At 40.0% G+C, this 19,007-nt stretch overlaps 1 protein-coding gene across 1 annotated transcript in view; it reads right to left on the reverse strand.

The window, feature by feature from the left end:
* Positions 1–2,306: 2,306 nt before the first annotated feature.
* LOC125883834 (phosphofurin acidic cluster sorting protein 1) overlaps positions 2,307–19,007 on the reverse strand; it is a 112,173-nt gene continuing 95,472 nt past the window's right edge. Inside the window, exons 13-24 of the mRNA XM_049568419.1 lie at positions 17,650–17,785; positions 17,268–17,372; positions 17,069–17,175; positions 15,074–15,228; positions 13,658–13,768; positions 13,468–13,570; positions 13,339–13,381; positions 13,192–13,234; positions 12,962–13,103; positions 10,575–10,813; positions 10,365–10,484; positions 2,307–9,183 (exon numbers count right to left, since the gene is read on the reverse strand). Coding sequence (XP_049424376.1) covers positions 9,065–9,183; positions 10,365–10,484; positions 10,575–10,813; positions 12,962–13,103; positions 13,192–13,234; positions 13,339–13,381; positions 13,468–13,570; positions 13,658–13,768; positions 15,074–15,228; positions 17,069–17,175; positions 17,268–17,372; positions 17,650–17,785 — 1,423 coding nt within the window. The 3' untranslated portion in view covers positions 2,307–9,064. The remainder of the gene's footprint in view (positions 9,184–10,364; positions 10,485–10,574; positions 10,814–12,961; positions 13,104–13,191; positions 13,235–13,338; positions 13,382–13,467; positions 13,571–13,657; positions 13,769–15,073; positions 15,229–17,068; positions 17,176–17,267; positions 17,373–17,649; positions 17,786–19,007) is intronic.

Here is a 19,007-nt window from a genome sequence, read left to right on the forward strand (position 1 = left end):
GTAATGAGAGGCCCGCTGTGTACCACTGACCTGCTTCACAAGCATCATGTGCACTATTTATTTACACCGTCACTCCCTACCTCACCTCCTGAAATACAGTGTTTTTATTTTAATAATTTATTTGAAACAAAAAGCACTTTTGTTAATCAAATTCTCAATAAGGATCCCTATGTGTCACTATATAGTGTAATATTGGTTGTCTGTGAAGTTTAATTGCAGGTTTGCCGGCTTATATTTGCTCTGTCATTTGTAATTTACATTCAGGGGCGTAGCACCAAAATTCTGGGCCAAGTGCATGAGCCGTCTTTGGGCCCCTGCCCTCACTGATCTATGTCCCTCTGACCTTTTGATTTTATTCATTTATTTATTTTTTGCTATCTTTCCTTTTATTTCTACTTTTCGAGCCCCAATTTCCCTTTCTTAGGGAAAGACATGACAGTGTACGTTGGTGCTCCGGCAGCATAAGCCAGTCATGTCCAAAGTCCAGCTCGGGGGCCAATTGTGGCCCTCAGACCTCGGCTGGGCTTTCAAAATATACTATATGATTGGGGCGTCAGTAGCTTAGTGGTAGAGCAGGTGCCCCATGTACAAGGCTGTTGCCGCAGCGGCCTGGGTTTGACTCCAGCCTGTGGCCCTTTGCTGCATGTCACTCCCTCTCGCTCTCCCCCTTTCACACTTGTCTGTCCTATCAAATAAAGGCTAAAAATGCCCCCAAAAAAATCTTTTAAAAAAACTATATGATTAACACAGTTTTAGCTAGATCACTGCATTTTTTTTCAATTATTTTTTTCTATACAAAGCTCAATCTTTCAACCACTTTATTGCGCCAATTTTAATTTAGTTACGGCACTGATTACACAAAAATTGGAATGTGAAAACAGAACCAAACTTTTCGAGGGCCCTCCTCGAAAACACCCTTGTTCTCAATGCAGCCCCATTTATTCCAAGACTGAGATTGTTTTATTCTGAATTTGGAAACACCAGCTGTTAAAATTCATGTTTTATATCGCAATCTTACCACAATTTTTAGTAAGCATAAAAAGGTTATTTAACGCTACAAACACATGCACATACAAAATATACAGTATAGGCTTGGGTGGTATTTACTTTTTAAGACCTTAATAACATATCATAACATAACACAATCATATCATATCATAACTGAAAACATTTACATCCCAACCAGTCCCCCTCTCCTTCGGTGTACCCCAAGGCTCTGTGCTCGGACCTCTCCTGTTTATCATCTACCTCCTCCCTCTTGGCAGTATTTTCCACAAATATAACATTCAATTTCATTGCTACGCAGATGACACCCAGCTCTACCTGTCCACCTTCACATTAATATAACCAGCTGTACTCTCAGGTCCTCCTCCTCCATTCAACTCACCCTCCCACCTGCTCGCTTATCCACCATGGGGTTGAAAGCCTTCAGCCGGTCGGCTCCCTGCCTCTGGAACTCTCTACCGCAGGACATAAAACACTCGGACTCTGTCACCTCCTTCAAATCCTGCCTCAAAACTCACCTTTTCAGACATACTTCCTTTAATCTGGACTGGAATGACCTCACTGTTGCACTTTACTGCTGTTTTATGTATTGTGTTATGTATTACGTTTTTTGACCGTCATGTTTTATTGATTGTTTTATTGATTGTTTTATTATTGTCTTTTGTACGGTGACCTTGAGTGTCCTGAAAGGCGGCTATAAATAAAATGTATTATTATTATTATTATTATTATTATTATCATTATCATAACAGTATATGACAGTATTTGTCGAAATAAATATATAAATAAACAAATTTTAAAAAGCTAGGCTGCTGGTGATAGATGTCACTGTAGCATGTATATCATTGTCTGGCCTAGAATGCTGCATTTCTATTGTGCAATTAGCCTACTTAGACAAGTCTTGCCTGGTATAAATACTTATGGCCCATAGAACAGAGATGATGTCATGAAACAAAACAACTGTTACAGTTAAAAGAAGTCATCTCAAGATAAAGTTATTCGTAGCAATACTCACAAACAGGAGCAGAGCCATTATTCTTCTTTACTAGTCCTGTAACGTTATCCCCACCACTTGCAGTTGCCATCTATCTCAGCTGAGATGCCTGTCTCATGAGCAGAGACTGGCCTCTGCTGGCGAATGCTGTGCACTACATCACCTCAACACAGTATCTCTGTATCAGTTTATTAGTTAGAAGACCATCTGTATTTCTGGAATACCTTTTTTTTTTTTTTTTTTACTTTGATACTACCCAAGCCTAGTACAGTATACTGTATTTGAAAAAGAACAACAAAAGACTGAGTTACAAATCAGGAATAGTTTTATTTTAAAAAACAAATGAAACAATGAACACTTCCACTTTTCATCCCACATCTGTTTGATTGACAAACGTAATCATGAAAAAGCAGTACTACAAAACATGTCAAATTAAGAAAAGAAAAAAAAAACAGAACTAGAATACAATATAACAAGTACTATCTGATATGTACAAGCATTATAGTTTATTATTGTTATAGGCAAAAGGCAAAAAAGCTGAAGACTGCTGCTGAAGAAACAATGGCATGTGCAAAAATACTCTCCACAAGTCCACAAGCTTAGGACGCTCTGCTCTGAGCACAACCTCGTCAGGCAGAAATCTACTGCTTCATAGGCAAATCCCATTCCCATGAGGACAGACAGCAAAATTTACAAGCTGTTGGGGAATGGGGGACAATATCATTTAGAAAGCTAAGTTTGTGGAAGCCTGGTAAAGAAGACTCTCTCATCATCAGAGGTATATCTGAGGACGGTGGAGAGAGAAGACACTGCTGATCACTGACAGAGATTATTGATGGACCAAACAGCTCCTAATCTCTAACCACGACTAGTCAAGGACAGGAACCATCGTTAACACTGTCACAAAAACACACAGGTCGACACAGGTACAGAGGTACGGGTAAAAACACACAGGAACAAGTTCAAGACTTAGGTACAGAACAACCAGCGTTTTTAAACAGACTTTAGGAAAACGTGTAAACTGTAAGGACAATGGGAAAGATGGCTGATGAAAGAAGGATGATGAAAGATGGCTGATGAAACATGAAGCTGCAGAATGCGGCTATGATTAAAAGAAGTTCCTCCAAACATTGAAATGATGACTTCAGAATAAAGATTGTTGTTAATGTGTTTTCAGTAATCGGCACCCAAAAAAACCCATCAAACTATTTGAATATAATCACTATTTCTTCACATTTTAGTTTTGGCAGTGATTTAGTTTTTAATGCCTCGCTTTCAGTGGAATATTTCCAAGTTCGGTTCAATCGGTGGCAGGCAGCCGGAGAGTCAGCTGACCTGACCTTGACCTTCCCTGTGGAGGCTGCGAGTGAAAGAGGCATCAATAAACTAGGACTACATACGATATAGGAAAGTTTGGATTCACATTGTTGCAATAATATTTAGGCAACAACACTACAAGGCAGAGAGCATTCTGAGTTAGGCAAGGTCATCTCTAACAGCAGATACAAGTTTACTGACGCTCCGTGTTTACAGTTTAAGTAGAAAAAAAAAATTATATAAATTTTGGAAAAATTTTCCTTTTTGAAATCCGAGTTTCAAATTTAAAAATGTGGCACCCTTTCATGGTAAAGAACAATTTAAAAAAACGTCTTAAGTTGTCACTAATGACTTTATTAAAGGTTAAAACAGATCAGAAGGAAGTTATTACAATGCGTAAAGTGAACTGAATTTTGGATTTCAGTATTTTAGTGAAGCTTCCCTTTGGTTTATCTACAGTTAATTCTGTACAACAGATCTTAAAAAACCTTCTATAATTATCTGCAAACATTTAAACATAAAGCAAATTTATTTGAATTTATTCGTCCACTTGGGGGCAGCAGAAACAAGATTTGAACACAACATTGATATTATTGTTAGTGAGCAAACTGTTGCATGTTTACACATCCAGCAGACCCAGAAAGACATTATCAATCATTTGGAGTCATGTTTCTGACCACCTGATGACTGTAAGCCCAATATGAACCCTCATGTGGGCTCAGTTTGAGTCTCCACCGACTCCTGAGGGAAATATCAGGCCCTTAAGCTGCTAAATGCTCCATTGTGTTGCTAGCTGCTAACTGCATCAGTCTGCTGTTTGTTGCTGGACAGGTGGTGTATAGTCGGGTTTTGGAGACTTTTTCTGACATATAATCTGGCTAGAAAAGAGGCTGGTGAGACCCGAGAGAGTGAACCATAACAGTAAAAATTGTCGGCATTTATCGTGTGTTCATCCAAACGTGAAGTGAGCATTTTGCATGGCGCCATAACATACAAAGTCAATGCAAAGACTTGAACTTGAAGAGATGCAATTTTTCGCTGGGTGACGTGAATGACGCAAAGATGCAAAATTCGTGCTATTCGTGTAATAGCACAAGTTGAAATATCTGAATTTGAAGCCTATTAGCATTGAGATCTGGTTGAGATGCTCCTGACCTCACCGAGAATCAGAAATAGAGGTCAAATAATGCTGTCTGTGGGCACCAAGCCCCCAGGAGAGCCGCTCAGTCTTGCTCCCAATTTTTCCCAGTGGCCACTTGCGGTATTACAGTGATAAAATCCCCTGCAGCCCAAAAAGCTTTGTCCCCAAAGGCCACCATTATAAAGAGATGTCTATAAAACTGTTGACGCTGCAAACACGTTCAATTATGACTCTAATTTTTAAACCATGGTGGTTTTATATTTGTTAAACTGTCTTCTAGCTGAGAAAAACAATTTAAAAATCTGTGACGTCGTCACAAAGTCTACGAGCAGAGCTGGGACTTGTAGGCGGGGCAAGTGGGAGAAACATATTCAGTAGGCCACATACCAGGGAAGTAAACCTGAAATTAGAATTTCTTTTTTGGCATATGCACCAGGCGAGCCATTACATTGAAATCAATAGGCACCATCTTGGCCTGGTATGTAGTTAGTGTTATAAATCTACGGTGGGCACTCAGAACTCTACAACTCAACATCAGTACAGTACAGAGACAGAGAAAAAAAGGAGAGTCACAGGACTACACAGTAAGTTCTGTAAATTTGTGACTTGTGTGAGGTATTTTGTTGAGTCACTTCTTTGCAAAAAGCTGCGTCGTTAAAGTTGGTCTTTCATTGTGGAATGTAAACAGCAGAAAAAGTGAAGTGGTGACAGTATGAAAAATAAAGAGTTTTGCTGTGTTGGTTCACACTGGTTCGGAGAATGGAGCTTACATGTTTACCATGTTCACATTACTTGATTCCAACTATCAGTTGTATTTTACGCAAACTAAGTTAGCTGTTAGCTGCCTTTCCCAGTTAGCTAGCAAAACTGTTAGCATAGTTGTTAAGGACGGCAGTTGCAAATTACTCCAAAAAAAAAAAAAACCAAATAAAAACAAAACAGTCCAGCAGCTGTATTCCCACGAGTTAGAGATGTGAAAACTGCTGACTAAGTTAGTCGTTAGCTACCTTTCACAGTTAGTTAGTACAACCGTTAGCACAGTTGTTAAGGGTGCCAGTTGCGAAATACTCCCAAAAAACAGTCCAGCAGCTGTATTCCTGCGACTTAGAGACAAGAAAATTCACCTTGTGTTCAATTAACGCACCATTACACCAAAACAATGAGCTAAAAGACACTTAAACGCTCCATAGACTGGATAGGAAATTGAGGTGGATGCTAATTTTCGGGGGGTTGTCAGTATGAGCTGCACCCTTCACATTACATGTAGTAATTTATCCCATTGTTACTATAAAATAATCATAAGTGCACCTTTAAAAGCCATATTGTTTTATATTGATACATTGCAAACTAACCAAAGGGATACTTCACTAAAATTGGCAACACAATTAGCGCATAGCAGCTCAATCCTGAACTTTAATGCATTCTTTAATTATTCATTAACTTTAATGAAGTCATTAGTGCCAACATATAAATCCTCTCTACGTAAAGGTTATTTTAAAGTGGTACCAAGATGAGTGTTGTTTTTCTAAGAGCAAATGATGTTTGCTTATGCGCCAAAAAGACTTTAAGAGTGCCAGGATTCAAATGTTAATAATTTTGGAATGAAATGATGTCAAACTACCTGATAATCGTTCACTGATAATCTGGAATAATTAAACTCAGCCCCCCGTGTGGAGGCTATCAGTCAGTCAGTCTGTCTGTAAAGCCCTTAACTGGTTGTCAGCAACACGAGTGAAGAAAAAGTACAGGTTTCAAGAGGGGTGCTTTCACGAGCCCACTGGCTGTTTGCTTTTTATAGGTTGTTTGCACAAAAAAGTTGAAGGGAAGTATCCAGACTGGTTTAGAAATGACCTCACTGGACCATTTCTTCAGTCTAGTTAAAGCCAAATAACACCGAAGTGATTATACTACAGCAACATCTGCGTGTGCCTTAAAACTGCACATGTAAACTAAATTCAATACATTCAAATATTTGGCAATACGAATTATCAATCAACACCAAACAAACTGAGCGTCTGTTGGGTGGTGACAGACGAGCTGTTAGCCAAACAGTGAGTGAACAAACAAGCAAACCCTTCAGAGTGAAACCTTCATGTAACAGGTTCTGTCGGACAGAAAAATGAGCCGAGTTTGAGACGTGCTGCTGACATCACGACTGTAACACTGTAACATCAAAACAGGAAAATGTGATTTCAACCAAAAACAGCATTTAAATCAAGACACTGGCATTAACACTTTTTAAAAAAACCTAATACTTTACTGGAGATGGAGAGTGTTACAATGTAGGTGACACAAGGCTTTAAAAAACTGCTTTCAGAGGAATCATGATAAACCATGATTTGAATTTCAATCGAATTATGTCAAGAAAATTGAATACAATTAAGTGATTCTGTTTTGGTTTTTTTTTTCAAAGTGTTTTGATATTGGTGGAAAAATCCGCATTCGCCTTGTGCCAGGCCACAAAGTAACTAGGCCGACCATGGCAGCTTTTGCAGCCCTAATCTGTTACCCAATGATATCGATAATGACCACACCATCAACACATAGTGCCAACACACACACACACACACACACACACGCACACACACACACACACACACACACACACACACACACACACACACACACACACCAACTGCATGCCCTCTATCACACGGTAGAAAAAGTATTCCTCCTAATTTAGTGATTTTTTTTTTCTCAAAGTTTCTGACCACGTTACATTAAATTCACCACATACACACACACTTGTTACCAGTTACTGTACACTCACTAATCACCTCACAACAGCCTAGAGAAAGCTTTAAGCAGACCTGTGCCAAAATAACTCAACATCAACCCAAATACATCTGTTATTTCCTGATAAAATGGTGGTTATTAAAGGGACAGTTCGCCCCAAAATCATAAATACATATTTTTCCTGTTACCTGCAGTGCTATTCATCAGTCCAGATTGTTTTGGTGTGAGTTGCTGAGTGTTGGACATATTTTTCCTGTTACCTGCAAGAAATGAGTCCTGAAATATGTTAAATCGATGTTTTTGACAACACCACATTGCTCTTAAGATTGTATTTTTGGCACTTTGAGCACCACAAGCTGAGTGCCATCTAGTTCCATTATACTGGAGAGAAGGGAGACATCTCTACGGCTGATATCTCCAACACTCAGCAACTCACACCAAAACAATCTAGACTGATAAATATCACTACAGGTAAGAAGAAAAATATGTCCTTATGATTTTAGGGTGAACTGTCCCTTTAAGGAGTCCGATAAGAAAAGGAAAATGCTTAAAAAAATTTGTTTTTTCAACAGGTCTGCTGTTTTCACTGAAGAGAAAGCTGCCAATCTGTTGCCAATAAAGAAAAAAATATCTAGGGGACAACTGGCAAACAACATTGTGCTTTATTGCAGGACTTTAACTCCCATTTCTGTGGTGTATTGAAAAGCAGATTTTATTCATTATATTCCCATCAACGCTGCCAAGTTTAGGACCGTTTAAATATGCGTTTGTTTGTTGTTGCATGTTTGCTAGGGTTAATCGATTTTTTTTTTTACCAGCTGTACTCTGCAAACACCCAGATGTGTCTTCGTAAGTGCATAGCAAATAAGGAGATAAAGAAAACTGCACGTTACAGTAGCCCCTGCCCTGAAATTTTGGAACTCTTCACAAAAACGTACACTATGCATCACAAAACAGCGTTAAAGGGAAGGTATTACTATTTTTCACGAGAGCACAATTTAAAAAAAAAAAAAGACGCTTCCCCTTTATATATATAGATATATATATTCTTTTTTGTTTTTTGAAAGGAATCATTAGGCATTAGACACCCAAATGACTTATTGTGGTACAGAAAAAATATTTTAAATTATATGGAAGCCCTTGAAATAAAATCAATAAATAATGGGCCTGTTTTGACGGGCGTCTGTTGAAGAAACTCATCACATGCAAGCCTTTTATTTGACTGCATTTTGTGAGCAGAGGAGACTTTTCTTTGTGTTTTCACTGGCTCATGCAAACACTGAAGCCCTGTTACAGTACTTTTTTTTGTTTTGTTTTTAATTCTGAGTTACTGTTTTCCGGCACATGAGTGGTGTATCTGTTAGTTCAGAGCATGCATGTGTGGATCGGGTGGTGAGGTAAGTGGGACCTTGTAGGGATCGAAAGTTGAGGGTCGGACTTTAAGGGCTTGAAATCGGTGAGCTGTTGCATGCTATTGCATTCCATAGAACGGAAACGTAAATGGCAGTTAGCTAATAAACTTGTGCTGTAAGCCCCCTGTAAACACACACGCACACACACACGCACACATACTGTACATTCACGTGTGCATGCACACTCGCCACACACACAAAAAAAGGGGCATTAAAGTGACTAGTAACAACGCTGCACCCCTGCAACACCCTCCTCCCTCTCTTCCTCTTCCTCCTCTCCAAAGAGAAATAAGACGACTGTAGCCAAAATGAAACTACATAAAGAAAATAGTCCAGCCACTCGACGTCTTCTTTCAGATCTGCAGGTGCTGTGAGGCGGGGTCTTTGCACAAAGGTGTTTCAGGATCGAGGAGAGTTGAAGGTTTAGTCAGGGTCAGAGGAGCTGGCCGGTGCTCACCCCTAGGAGGGGGGCTTGCTGTAGCCGAAAAGTCCGACAGGCAGGTATTTGACGTGAGTGGGCCACTGGGCGGCCAGCTGGAAGAACTTAACCTCGTTCCACTCCACACCGTCTATGGACACTGGTAGGAAACAGAAATAAGACGTTAAAAACTCAGCTGAATAACAGAATGATGAAATAAAACTAAAGCAAGCAACCTCTGGGGCTGAAAAATGAAGCCAACGCCTAAGTGCCAAAAACTGCAGTTCATTTAATGACCACTTGAGGCTGACTCCAAGAGCAAGTCAATCCCCATAGTCCCCCATGTTAAAATGCCCAACATTACAGGTGTAATAAACATGTTCACAGCCAAGTGCAAAAAACGATTTTGGTCCCTTTAGCTAATTTCAACACTCATGCCAATCTGTTTAAATGTTATTAAGGCTTAAATTTACAAATAATTAAGAGCTTGGCACCTTGAGTGACAGGTGGGGGCAGCAACCGCGGAGACAATGTTGGTTAGGTAACCACGGTGTAACCCCAGATTCACAGAGTACAGGCATACGCATACTGTAGTTGCTGCTATTTCAGTGTGTTTTCAGATCATAAAAGTTAGCTATAACTTTTTTGTCGCCTAAAAAAATCTTGCCCAGGGTTTGGTTGACCCTCTTAGAAGACGAACGTTTGGTTTTTTTGAAAGTACGTTTTGTTTTAACTGTTTTAAGACTGTTTCTCGCAAGTGACAGTTAGCATCAGCATTACCATAGTCAAACACAGCTGTAAACACACTGTGCTAACCAAGCTAGCAGCTAGCGTTAGCATTAGCTCCACCCGATTGTCCAAATATGGTCACTTCTGGTTCCAAAAATCCAAGATGTCAATGGCAAAAATGCCAAACTTGACCTTCTCTCTACTCTGCTAATTTGTGAATCTCAACATCAGGTCCAAAAATGTCGCACTGTGAACACAAGTAGCAAGATCTTGGAAGTTCAGCGGAGTACGTTATCTGTCCTGTTTCATAAACAGATAGTACGGAAGGCTAAAGCCATCCTTTCGGACATTGTGTTCCCCTCTCCTCCCCCCGACTGTTGAGTTCTTACATTCTTATGTGTTCCCTCATGTCTTTTTTATGTATGTTTTTACTTGCTGTGCAACTAATTGCCTTCTAGTGACAAAACAAAGTTAAAGTTGAGGATTCAAAACAGGAGTCCACAAACCAATGGGTGATGTCACTGCTGTCCATTATTTTTGTACAGATGACAAATCGAACAAACACATATTGAGGAAACAGAGACAACGAACCGTCCTAATTCTTCAGATTACCTTTCAGGATGGTCTGTTGCTGCTTGGCAGAGCAGATGAGTCGGCTGATGCCTTCAATGACCTGGCTTTTTGAGTCTACATCCTTCTCCTTTGGCTTCTTTCCCAGGAAGATGGTTGGAACTGAAGAGAGGTAGAGAGAGAAATTGTAGAAATACTTGGACCTTGAACATGAAATGAATAATTCCTCTATCTTTCGATTCCTCAACTAACCTTTCTTGTTCTTCTCCTTGGTGACCACGGTCATGGCCATCGTGCTGACCTGTGCCTGTGGATCGCTGCTGCCCCCGCCTGGTAGCCTGCTGACCTGCAGTGAGCGGAAGGCGCTCTTCAGCGTGTTTTTGCAGCCTGTGTCGCGCCGCTCGCCCTCCCGCCGCTTCTCAGCCAGAGAGGCCAGCCAGTAGTCGACCTGCAGGCCGATGGCGTCCACACCGTGAGACATGCTGGGACTCCTGCGGACAGAAAATGTTTATGAATGTATTTTAAAACAACAAACTAGAGGATCACTTGGAACTGCTGAAACCACAGTTCCCACTTTCAGCAGCACTTAGAGAGACGTTTTCTTCAGTCTTAGGCTCCAAATGAACAACTTTAAGACGGAAATATAAAATTAGGAGACGTTCTGCTGAGCAGGCAACCTCTGCAGCACCTGATCTGCCCCAGTTCATTTAAATTCAAAACTACTTAAAAAAAAAAAGATGAACTGTGATAGGTGAACGCTTGCACTAAATGTGTTCTGTAGAGGGTGAAATAGAAAGATTATATTAGACACTGCTGCAGTCTGTCAGGCTCTTAGATGGACTGCAGCAGCAAGCAGAGCAAAAATCACCTGAATCAAACAGATGAAAACACAACTGAAGTCCCGTTTGTCTGGAAACTGGTTCCCAGTTAAGCTAAACTGGTTGACAAAACTGGTGCCGGAAGCAAAATACACAAATGCTTACAGAACAAACATAGATGGATAGTTTAAAGGTGTTAAAAGCTGTGTTACAACTCAGTGTAGACAGTAACATCAATATTTTAGACAGGAATATTCGACTTCTCACTGCACCACTGTTACCTGACAGCTACCTTTTTACAATATGAAGCATAAATTGTGGATAACTGTACCCAACATTGTGTGATGCAGTCACTGAGCGCTACCTGCTTACACATGAACAATTAAGATAATTTAAAAAGATACATGGCTAATTTTTAACCAGCTTTGTATCATAACAATGCAGGCAGTATGTATTAAAGAACCATGGTGCTTCCCTCCATCCTACCAGCGCCCAGATCTCCCTGCTCAAATCTCAAATTTTGCATCATTCGAGGGATTTTTCGCCGGCTCTATGGCTGTTGCTTGAACTGTACTTCCTTAGTTTCATCATGGAGGTTAAAAAGGGGAGAAGTAATGGCATCATATCTCGTCACATCCTTGGGGTATAACACACGTGCAGTGAAATCTGGTCTGCAGCTAGTGAAAGGCTCAATCGCTGGTTCACTATCATAGAACGTAGGAATGATTGATGTCGGCCTTGGGTCAGAATATATTTACGTACTTACATATTGCATTATGTTTTTTGTCTACTGATGCACTATCGCTCTGCTGCATAATGTTGCAAATTTCCCAACTGTGGAATGAATAAAGGATTATCATCTTGTCTTGTCTTACATTTTAGACCAAAAAATAAGATTTAGGTGAGAATTACAATTCTCTAATTATTGAAAAGGTCCCTATAAAAGACAATAAACAAATGCTGTCCATATAAAAATGTTCTATTGTAAATCGTCCTGTGTTTTAGGAGAAAGACTATAGAAGCGGATCAAGAGAGTGCCCAGCCCCCTTTTCTATCTCTCTCAAACTCAGACCAGACTCGAACTGTAAATCTATGCAGCGCTTATCAAATATTAACCAAGATTCTCTAACTGTATCTCCACTAAAATGTCTTCAAAATCATATTTTAGTGCTATGTTTGGCTGTATTACGAGAATTTGTGAACAGACAGTGGGTGTCATCCTGCTGATTGTAAAAACGGAGGCTGAGAACACTGAGATGAAACGGTAAAACTAGGCAGTGCTGATTAAAAATAAACCAAGATTCAGTTACCGTATCATCTACTAAAATGTCATTAGAAACATATTTTAGTGCACTGGCTGTAGTGCGAGACTTTGTGAACAAAAAGTGGGTGCCATACTATTTCTGATATTGTAAAAACTGAGGCTGAAAATATTGAGTTGAAATCATAAAAGAAGAAGTGCCGATCAAATATAAACCAAGATTCTGTTACTGCATTGCCTAATTTTCACTTCACGTTTTCAGTAACATATTTAGGCTAACTGTTTAACTGTGATTGCATACTTTTTTATACAGTTTTATACTGATAATACTTCTTAATCTTTTTTTATACTTTTTATTTATGAACATTTTTTACGTTTAAGAACAAAAGAAAAAAGAAAAATGAAAAGCAGTACACAGGAAAGAAAAAGAAATACAAATGTGAGATCAAGAGATGATTAGGAGGGATACAGGACTCTTATACAAAATGGTGATTCAGAGAGGAAAGGCAGATGGGATAAAAAAACAGAAAAGGAGAAAGAAAGTAGGACGTCAGAATTACCCTTGTACTGTCAGGACGCTGCCCATGGAGGGGGAGGAGGGAGGCGTGGCTGCCTCTTTAATCATCCCTGTGGGTGAGCCGTGGGAGGGCGGAGACGTGGAGGGGACGGCCAAGCTCACCGCCAAACCCTCTTCTGTGTCTCCTTGAAAACCACAAAACAAAATGAATATCATGGCATGAGCAGATAAATCAGTGTGTGACATGTGTTTAAACTGTTTCCAAACACTCACCTGTTGGAGAAGGACCAGACTCGATAAGACCGACCTTCACTACCTGGAGAACAAGAGTAAAGTGTCAGCAAAATATCGAAATGCTAAGCAATAATCTATCAATTCAGATTTTCTTTGGCAGTCTGATGCAACAGGAACAAATCTTACCCCTATAAAAGGAATAAACTTCTGGTAGGAGTCTTCATCTCGCCTGAAAAGAGAGAAAGGACAGAGAATATTAAAGAAAACATAAAGATTAAATGCTGTGGTTTGTGTGTGTTTGGCGTCTTCACTCACGTCCTGTGTTTGCAGGTGAGCATGGCCTCAGCGATTGGCAGCTGGTGCGTGACCGTGGCTCCGCTGATATACTGGGAGATTCTTGCTGCGACATCCAACTGATCTGGAGACGACAGGCAGAAATTTGTGTTTGTGTTGAGCAATTATCACCAACAGGGGTATCGTATTTATCTGTGTGTCAGGTTTGTACCTGTCTGTGGTGGCTCAGAGCGGCTGAACACGTCTCTCCATGCTCCGTCCAGGAAGGAGGAGCTGTAGCGGTTGTCGAGGGCACCAAGGTGCTTGGCAACCGGGTGGGAGCCTGATAAAGAAGATGGAATAAAAGTGAAGGGAATGGCAAAGAAAAAGTGGGCGAAATTGGGCAACAAAAAGAAAAAACTGCCTCTATGAACTGCTCAAGTATCCCTTACAGTTTACATCCATGTCTGTGAAAACATGGCTGCTTTACACAAATTTTAAAAAGTTCCCTCAAGGTGTTCGTGAGATAACACATTACCCAGAATGAGTCAGATGCAAGGTCACAATGACTGTCACCTTTAAGTCATGGAGGAAATGATTAGAATTTGGTGGTCGAAGGTCAAAGTGGACATTTGGGCCAAATTCGAAAAAATTCACTTAAGGTGTTCTTGAGATAACACATTAATGAGAATGAGACAGATGCAAGGTCACACTGACCTTGACCTTTAAGTCATAAATAAAATGATTAGAATTTGGTGGTCAAAAGACAAAGAAGACATTTGGGCCAAATTTTAAAAAGTTCCCTCAAAGTGTTCTTGAGATAACACATTAATGAGAATGAGACACATGCAAGGTCACAGTGCCCTTGACCCTAAAGTCATGGATGAAATGATTAGAATTTGGTGGTCGAAGGTCAAAGTGGACATTTGGGCCAAATTTTAAAACATTCCCTCAAGGTGTTTTTGGGGTAACACGTTAATCAGAATGAGAGAGATGCAAGGTCACAGTGACCTTGACCCTAAAGTCATGGATGAAATGATTAGAATTTGGTGGTCGAAGGTCAAAGTGGACATTTGGGCCAAATTTTAAAACATTCCCTCAAGCTGTTTTTGGGGTAACACGTTAATCAGAATGAGAGAGATGCAAGGTCACAGTGACCTTGACATTTGACCACCAAAATCCAATCAGTTAATCGTGGAGTCCAGGTAGACGTTGGTGCCAAATTTGAAGAAATTCCCTAAAGACGTTCTTGAGACACCATGTTCAAGAGAATGGGACGCACTGATGTATGGATGGACGGACAACCCAAAAACCTATTGCCTCCGGGAGTGACTATCGTTGGCGTGGAGGCATAAAAGAAACAAAAGAATAAAAAAAAAAAAAAAGAAAAAAGGGAACTTAAACTGAAAATAAAGAGGTGTAATTTTGGTGCTTCACTTGAGCCAATCAACTTCTAAGATCTTGAGACAATGCGGCGAGATACAGTATTCCCAAAATACAATGCGGGTGCACACAAGTGTCTGTGTCTGAAGGAAGACCAGAGGTTTGTCACTCCCCAGACAGTTTCCCCCAAAATAATAAACCCTGCTGCAGCATGACTCTGCAAGAGTTTCTTTGTCACCATGGAAACACGAGCGGACTCTCTTACCCAGAGGCACGACCAGGAAGCGCATATGGTTGAGCCAGTCTGACGTCTTGTTGGCGAGCTGAGTGACAAAGAACTGCAGGATGGCTCCCAGGTAACTCTGGCTGCCCACCGCTGCCACCTTCACCGCTCTGGGCATGGAAGAGTTGCAGTTACAGCTGCAGGGACACAGACAGGAAGACAGTGAGGAGGAGTGCTATCAGTGCTGTGCTGGAGGTGGATCCGCTGGACTTTGATCACACTGTCTCATCCATCAAAGCCTTTGGAAAACAGATTACAGTAAACAGTGGAGACAAGAACGCAAATCACACAACAAACTGACCTGCTGCAAAACCCTCAGCAGAGAAAATTCAAATGGTAAGACATCTAAAAATAAATATCTCTCTATATATGAAATTACAAAAGCATTATGGATTCACTGAAGAAATCTGCTCATGTTTTTCTTAATAATGAGATAATAATGTTGTTAATTCAGAAAAAAATGAATTTACAAGACTTTTATATTGTTTATTAGGAGGAGAGAAGCAGAATTTCTTTTACATGGAAACTTTTCTCGTAATTCCGAGACAACAATTTTGTTAAATCAGAAAAAAATGACTTTATGGGATTATTATTTTGTGAATTCAGAAGATTAAGAGCAGAATTTTTGTTCTAAGAAAACTTTACTCAGATTTCTGAGACAATCTTGTCATTCAGAAAAACAAGGACAGATTTTTTCCCATGAATTTTTTCCCCACATAAATCTAATCTAATACTTCTGTTAATTAGAAAAAATAGCAGATTTTTACATGATTTTTAATTTTTAGCAGTAATAATCCTGTTAATTTAAAAAAAAGAGAGAGAGAATTTATGAGATACTGTCTCGTGAATTCAGAAAATCAGCACAATTTTTAAAATGAAAACTTTTCTTGGAATCATCATAAAACCCACCAGGGGAATGAAACTGAATCAATCACACCTAGACATCAAAACAGAGGGACATTTCCTTACTCATTTCATCTTTTAAAAAAAAAAAAAATCAGAAAACATGTAAAAAAAAAAATAAATAAATAAATAAATAAAAAAATGTCCATCCCAATTTCCCAAAACCAAATTGAGCGTCATTGGCATTTATTCTGATAAAGTAACGGATTATTAAACTTTTGGTGCTGACGTTTCTATCAGTCACCTAATCTATTTTTCAGAGTGTGTGTTTAACCAATAAATTAGAGATAAATATAACCAGAGTTCCAGGTTTTATGACCCTGACCGAAAAACTTTTCTGTATAAAAATAAAACACATGGACATTAATGTGGAAAAATAGGGAGTGCTACACTGGGTTAAGGCACTATGCAGTTAGCTGTATTTAAAAAAAAAAAAAAAAAAATCAGGTCCTCTTCAAGAATGGGGCAAACAGTCACATTAAGAAAATGGTACAGGCAGGCCAACAACGCATCTGGCTGTAGTTAAAAATCCTTTATTAATACATGGAAATTAATTATTAGAAAAAAATATTATCAGAGTTCAAGGTTTTATGACCCTGATCTTTACCCCCCTTTATATGCCTTAGCAAAGTGCAGTGAAGTAAACTCAAACTGAATATTGTCTGAGAAGAGAGAAAGAGAGGGTGAAGGGATGGAGCAAGAAAAAACAGGTTGAGGAGAAGAAAAGGGAGGGATATATAAAGTATTGTTTGGGCATAAAGAGAAGTAAAGTTCTAGATGTGGAGTCGTGAAGGCGAAGACGAGGACGAGGAGGAGGGTGAAATGTGGAGGATGGAGGAGAAGAAGAGAAAAGGGTCAAAAAGAGGACAGGAAACAGAAAAATAAGGCTCAGAGCGGGAAAAAAGACTAAGAGGATGAGTCATCCAGCAAACTACGGCACACTATAACTCGGATAATGTGCATTTCTGTGTGTGTGTGTGTGTGTGTGTATGTGTGTGTGTGTGTGTGTGTATATGTGTGTGTGTATATGTGTGTGTGTGTGTGTGAATGTTCGCTTGTCACAAAAGCACTCACAATTTCTGGATGCGAGTGAGCACGGCAGACAGCACCGCCTGGATTTCAGCTGACGAACACGTGCAGACCACCGGGTGTCTTTGTACCTGGAGCTGCTCTGCAACATACTGCAACACACACACACACACACAAAGGGTGAGATGCATGATGAAAAACACCGTACAAATGTTGCTGGCTTTACACACACACACAGACTTACCTGCCCCTGCCAGTCAGTGCCATTGACCAAGATTAGACTCTCTGGGAGCGCCGAGTCCGACAACAAAATCTGGTTCAGCTGGTCGTACACTGCCTTCCTCAGGAGCTACACACACACACACACACACACACACACACACACTGAGTACATAAACCCCCCCTACAGCGCCACATTTACTCTTCAGATGACTCATCAGCACATACATTATTCATATCTGAGCTCCAGGCGAGCCATAGATTATCAGGGCACATTTGTGTTCTTTAGTAGAAGAGTAGAGGAGACTAAGAACAAAGTGTAAATCTCTGTGTTAGAACACTGCAACATAAAGATTTATATCTGTGCGCAAGGTTAAAATGAAGCTTCGGGAAGGATGCTAACTCACCGGCGTGCTGTGTCCCAGCTCCGGGGATCTCTCCGAGTCGGAGCTGTTGGTCCGTTCACTCAAAGGTTTGGACAGCTGTCGCTCCTTCATGGGAGTGCTGATGCGCTTCTGTCTGGGCGTGTGGCCGCCGTCCAACCTGGGGGGAAAACAGGGGGATGGCACGGTTAAAAAACAAATGACATCATGTATCTGAAACATTCACATTTAAATACAAGGAAGAGGCTAAACAGTATTTTATCCTCTGAGTGCTGCTGGAATCCTGAAACACAGACATAAGTTGGCATTTTTGCACAACCAAAGCCCTCATCTTGAAGTTAATGGGTTGTTTAGTTGGATGCCTGATTTTCACGTTTTGTTTTACAACATAAAACATGTCCGTAAATACTCCACTTGTGAATTTTGAAGCTTTTACATTTCTTACAAAAGACTAAGGGACTGTTCTTTATTTATCAGAGAAGGGGCGTGGCTAGGATGTGACTTTATTTATTTATTTATTTATTTTGTATTTTGCTCCTCCGAAACTGCAAATATTTTTCCTTGAGTCTCTCTGAGGGACCAGGGGAAAATGCATGACCCTTCCTCCACCATGAATTAGTTAATCGAGTTTTAAAAAATGTACCTTCTGATGTTTGAAAGTTTCAGTTTCTGAGTTAAAAAAAAGTTGGTGCAAACAGTTTATTTTTGGCCAATTTCAAGTGAGACATGTAAAATAAAGCAATTTTGATGACATATAAGTATTTAAAGCTCAGATTTAGTTACTTTTTTTTCTGATGGAAGCATTCTTCGCACATGATGTGGCCAACGACCATCAGAAATTTGGAAATCCAAGGATAATTTCTGTTTTTACTGTTTCTGGCTTTGATAAATGGTGTAATTTTGGCAGGTTTGGAGGACATGTTTTCTTTAAAAATCGGCGGTAAACTAAACACAAAATACAGCCATCCCCTAAGCCAAAATAAAAAACTCAAGTCCCTCCCTGGGGCTTACGTTTTTTTTTTTTGACGTGCCTCCCCCTTTTTGCACCACCCTCTCCCCCCTCATAAATAATGAACACTCCCCAACAAGCCACTAAGTGAGGCTACAGCCTTGTTGTGGTGGCGATGCTGAAGTCATGTGACTGTGGTGTAGTTTGTTTATTGCCTAATGTTAGCTTTTTCCTTCTGGCGATTGCATTTATGCTTCAAAAATCTTCAGTGGTGTCCGTTTGTGAAGATTATCTTGCTGAACAAAATGTGTAAAATAAACTTTTGTTTGCCACACTTTAAACAATCATCCAAAATCCCGCTGAATTTTGTCGAGGGAACCAGGGCGACACAACAAACAAAATACAAAGTCTCACTTAAAAATCTCAGAGAAAA

The sequence above is a fragment of the Epinephelus fuscoguttatus genome, linkage group LG23 (genome assembly GCF_011397635.1).
Source record: "Epinephelus fuscoguttatus linkage group LG23, E.fuscoguttatus.final_Chr_v1".
NCBI lineage: Eukaryota > Metazoa > Chordata > Actinopteri > Perciformes > Serranidae > Epinephelus > Epinephelus fuscoguttatus.